The sequence below is a fragment of the Otolemur garnettii genome, unplaced genomic scaffold (genome assembly GCF_000181295.1).
Source record: "Otolemur garnettii isolate 467f Iridium unplaced genomic scaffold, OtoGar3 scaffold00142, whole genome shotgun sequence".
Lineage (NCBI taxonomy): Eukaryota > Metazoa > Chordata > Mammalia > Primates > Galagidae > Otolemur > Otolemur garnettii.
Genome location: NW_003852537.1, coordinates 161836 through 166153, shown reverse-complemented (window position 1 = coordinate 166153; position 4318 = coordinate 161836). Strand labels below are relative to the sequence as shown.

Below are 4318 nucleotides of genomic sequence, written 5' to 3'. Positions count from 1 at the left end.
AAAAAAAAAAAAAAAAAAAATAAGAGGAGAGCTGCAGTTATAGGTTAAAAACAAAGTCCAGGGCACAACCACTGGGATAACAGAGTACCATGGAGGGTGAAATTTGTAGAGAAGGGCAGTTAAGTGACCCACAGGCCAGAATGAAAGTCTCATCAATGTGGACAGTAACACTTGTGACAGGGCGTGGGCAGCAGAAATGACCACTGAAAATGCCAAAATTTAACTGCTTATGAGATCTTCCCTGGCAGAGCTACATTTGGGCTGGTTTGAGTCCCTTCCTCTCCTAGGGAAACATTACAGATAAGCTACAGGCAAAGAAGGGTGAAAGGAAAAGCTGTGGTCATTTCCTGAGACTCCAATGACAGTGTGACCATAAAGGAATGTATAAAAAATAGGAATGCATTACTGAAGCTTCAATTTCCTAATCTGAAAAATTGAGATAATAGCAGCACCTTCCTCACCCAGCAGTTATGCATATTTAATGTAGGACTGTAGACAAAGAATAAGTGAACATTTAGCCTTTGTCCTAAAGTGCCCATTAGCTCACAGAACTCTCACAGCAACCTTAGGAGGGAGGCCCCAGTTTATCTCCATTTAACGATTAAGGAACATTGACAGGCGGTGCTGCTGTTGATGGGACCTGTGAGGGTGAGGAGGGAGTCCCAGCTTTCAAGTTGGGTTCCCACGTTCCATGATTTCTGCGGGAGATGAGAATATTGAGTCCGGAGGTACAAAATCATTGCACTTTGCAGATCTACCGCGGCCTGCATCTCGGGGGCTCTGGACTGGATCTGTGGCCAATGGCTCCCCCAGACGGCGGAAACCAGGAGCGCAGCCCGCGGGCTGCTTCTGGCGCGAGGGGAGGGTCTCCGCGAGAGTGAGAGGTGAGGCCAGGACCCGGCGGACGTTCCCCGGCTTTGCGAGGCTGGAGGACCCGGAAGGTGCCGACCGCTGTGGTCCGGAGGGCCCAGAACAGCACCTGGCCAGGTGTCGCGGCCCCGCCCATCTCCAGGCTGCCCCCAGCGGTCCTTGCATGCCACTTTCTGCAGTGGGCTCCAGTTCGCGCGGCCGCGCGGGTTGGCATCAGGGTGATAGAGGCTAGAGGACCCGTGGCTCACACACTGCCCGAGATGCACGTTCGTGGGGTGACCTGGGCGGCATCTAGGGCGCACGTGGGACCTGAGGCGGGGGGTTCGAGGGTGGGGGGTGGGGGTGGGGGTGGTTACCGAGGGGCGGGGCCTTCTGGGACTCGCCCACGGGGCGGGCCCGGGGCCGGGACCAATGGCGGGCGGGCGCTGACTGGGGTGGCAGGCTCCGGGCCTGGCATCCCGGTAGCTGCAGCTGTCTTTTCCGGCCGGGGCAAGCCCTCTGCCCGAGGCGGACCCCTCCCGCCTGTTGGGGTCGCCCCGGAGCGGCTGAGTCCTCTGGGTGGGTGAGTGAGCGCCTAGCGGTACCCGGGCTGTAAAGTGCACCTGGCTGGGGAGCAGGAGATCTTGCTCCCCCCCCGCCCCCCATCACCCTGCTGCGGGAGCAGTGAGCAGGAACCGGATCGGGGGAGGAGGACCTGGGAAACCCTGTGTTGCGCGATGCGAGCCAGCCTGTGTTTCTGTTTGGTAGACGTGGGGTGTTTGAGGTGGTAGAGTTTAGGCGGCGCCTGGTGTAGATGAGAAGAATCTGGGAGGCTAAGGAGGGGAGGAGGGGACTTGATGGCTTGAGGGAGAGGCTCAACCGAGGATGGGGCTTTGGAAGATTTGGAAGTTTTTTTGTTGACGGCTGTTAATGTGACCTCCTGTGAGGACTTGGGAGGGGCAGCTCAGTGAGGAAGATTTTCTGCAGGCAACTTACTTCCTTTACGGGGGGATTTGCTTCCTCTGTACTGCTAGTTAAGAGAGGCTGGAGAAGCCTGTGCTGCCAGAGGATCTTTGCCCCTTTTCAGAGCCAGTGCTATCCATAGTCTCAGGGACACGTGGGAAAGGGTGGCCCCAAAGAGCTGGGACGGGCCCTGAAACCCATGTGGAGAGTCTTAGGACACCTTTGTGGGGCAGTAGCTAAGACAATCTGCAGCCCTATAGGCACTTTTGAGTTTCTGGTAAGCAGTACGTTTGTGTGTGTAGTGGGGGATGCTCACATGCATCCTTGTGCCTCTCCCTTTTGAGGAGGGTCCTGGGTGTTTAGTTAGAGGTGTGTTTGGGGGGCTCCGTGGACCTGCTTTCTATGCATAATAATCTCTTTTACAGGCCACCTAACACATCTGTGGCTTCCTCTGCCTGCTCTCAGTCATGGCCAGTGAGAGCTCACCTCTATTGGCCTACCGGCTCCTGGGGGAGGAGGGAGCTGCCTTCCCTGCCAATGGGGCCGGGGGCCCTGGAGGGGCATCTGCCCGGAATCTCTCTACCTTCCTGGGTGTGGTGGTGCCCACTGTCCTGTCCATGTTCAGTATAGTTGTCTTCCTGAGGATTGGTGAGTGGATGGTCTAGGGGACTTACTCAGGTAGGAAGTGGTAGGGTAGGGGTGGGACTGGGATGAGATTGCGAGGGACCCTAGAGGAAGAACTTGGGGAGGGGGCTTCTTGTGGGTCTGTGTGCAGCTCTACTCCGGAGCTCTGCTGACCAGCAGGGTGGGGGATTGGGCGGGGAGTGGGGGGGGAGGCTGTGAGCCTCCATGTGACTGATTTGCCACTCGTGCCCTAGGGTTCGTGGTGGGCCACGCTGGGCTGCTGCAGGCCTTGGCCATGCTCCTGGTTGCCTACTTCATCTTGGTGCTCACTGTTCTCTCTGTTTGTGCCATTGCCACTAATGGAGCTGTGCAGGGGGGTGGAGCCTACTGTATCCTCCAACGACAGTGGACTTGGGTCTGGGCTGTTCTGTCTGGGAGGGTGTGGATGGAACCAGTACCCTCTATCTACTCAGGGATAGGGCAAGTTTTAATGAATGTCCAGCAGACAGGCTGGTATGGTGAAGGGGACCAACATTGTTCTACATGTTAGTTCCACTTCCTAGTCTCCTAACAATCTTGTTGATTTTAGATAGTGATCATTTTCAGATAAGGAAACTGGAGATGAGAGGGTACAAGTGACTTAAGTCACATGGTTAGGGGATAGCTGCAGCTGTTGGGACAGGACACATGGCCTTGGGGAACAGTCCTGGTGTGGTCAGGGAGATAGACCTAGAAGCCAGCTATGAAGTGCTTTGTTCTGGGGCTCCTTCCTGGTGCACATTTCAATCTTTATTCCCTTAACACTCACCCCTGCTTCCGTTTTTAGTTATGATCAGCCGGACCTTGGGGCCTGAGGTCGGTGGCAGCATTGGCCTCATGTTCTACCTGGCGAATGTCTGTGGCTGTGCTGTCTCCCTGTTGGGGCTGGTGGAGGCTGTGCTCGATGTCTTTGGAGCTGGTCTGTACTCTCTCCACCTAGTCTGGGCACCTCTGCGGGTCTGGGATTGTGAGATCAAGAGGGAGAAAATCCTCTTCAGAAGGGGACAAAGCAAACTACAACCTAGGCTTTCTTGTTCTCCTGCTGTGTAGCCAGCCTCTTGCAGAAGATGCAGACATCCTTGAGATTGTCTCTGCTCACAGGGAGCTTACCATCTAGTTGGGGAGACCAGGCTAAGATTCCTAAAATTGACATAGAGCCCCAGGGAGAGCTATGATGTCAGGTAGAGCTGAGGGGGAAGGGTGATGATGGCCTCTCTGATAGCAGGTGGACCAAGAGCATTTCACTTTGCTTTAGGTCATGGCTGAGGCTGGGTATGTCCGTAGGGTAAGTCTTTCTAACTCTGTCCTTGTTTCTCCAGATGCTTCAAGGACAGGTGGGCTTCATGTCCTGCCCCAGGGCTATGGCTGGAGCCTGCTCTATGGGTCCCTGCTGCTGGGCCTGGTGGGTGGGGTCTGCACACTGGGGGCAGGCCTCTATGCCCGGGCCTCTTTCCTCACATTCCTGTTGGTCTCTGGCTCCCTGGCCTCGGTGCTGGTCAGCTTTGTGGCTGTGGGGCCGAGGGACATCTCCCTGACTCCTCGGCCTGGCCCCAACGGCTCTTCCCTGCCTCTTCGGTTTGGCCACTTCACTGGCTTCAACAGCAGCACTCTGAAGGACAACTTGGGTGGTGAGCTGGGCACAGTGGTGCCAGGGTTCTCTGGACATGAGTGAGGGCCAGGCCCTTAGAATCCTTGGATGAGAATAGGTATATGAGGGAAGTGGGAATCTGGATCTCAGAGCAGTGCAGTTTAATTCAAATCTGCCCAGCATGTGTTTGTCCAGTGGGACATGAGAGAGCCCCCAAGACAATCCCTGCCTTACAAGAATTGTAAGAGTCGGCGG

General features: G+C 55.7%; 1 protein-coding gene across 2 annotated transcripts in view; it reads left to right on the top strand.

Annotated features, from left to right (window-relative positions):
* Positions 1–1297: 1297 nt before the first annotated feature.
* SLC12A9 (solute carrier family 12 member 9) overlaps positions 1298–4318 on the top strand; it is a 10067-nt gene continuing 7046 nt past the window's right edge. The window contains exons 1-5 of one of the 2 annotated variants that reach the window (XM_023518586.1): positions 1298–1432; positions 2238–2460; positions 2691–2825; positions 3263–3394; positions 3795–4103. In XM_023518586.1, coding sequence (XP_023374354.1) covers positions 2280–2460; positions 2691–2825; positions 3263–3394; positions 3795–4103 — 757 coding nt within the window. In that variant the 5' untranslated portion in view covers positions 1298–1432; positions 2238–2279. Of the gene's footprint in view, positions 1433–1722; positions 2461–2690; positions 2826–3262; positions 3395–3794; positions 4104–4318 lie in introns of those variants that run through there. The other variant, XM_012810838.2, reaches the window with a different exon arrangement.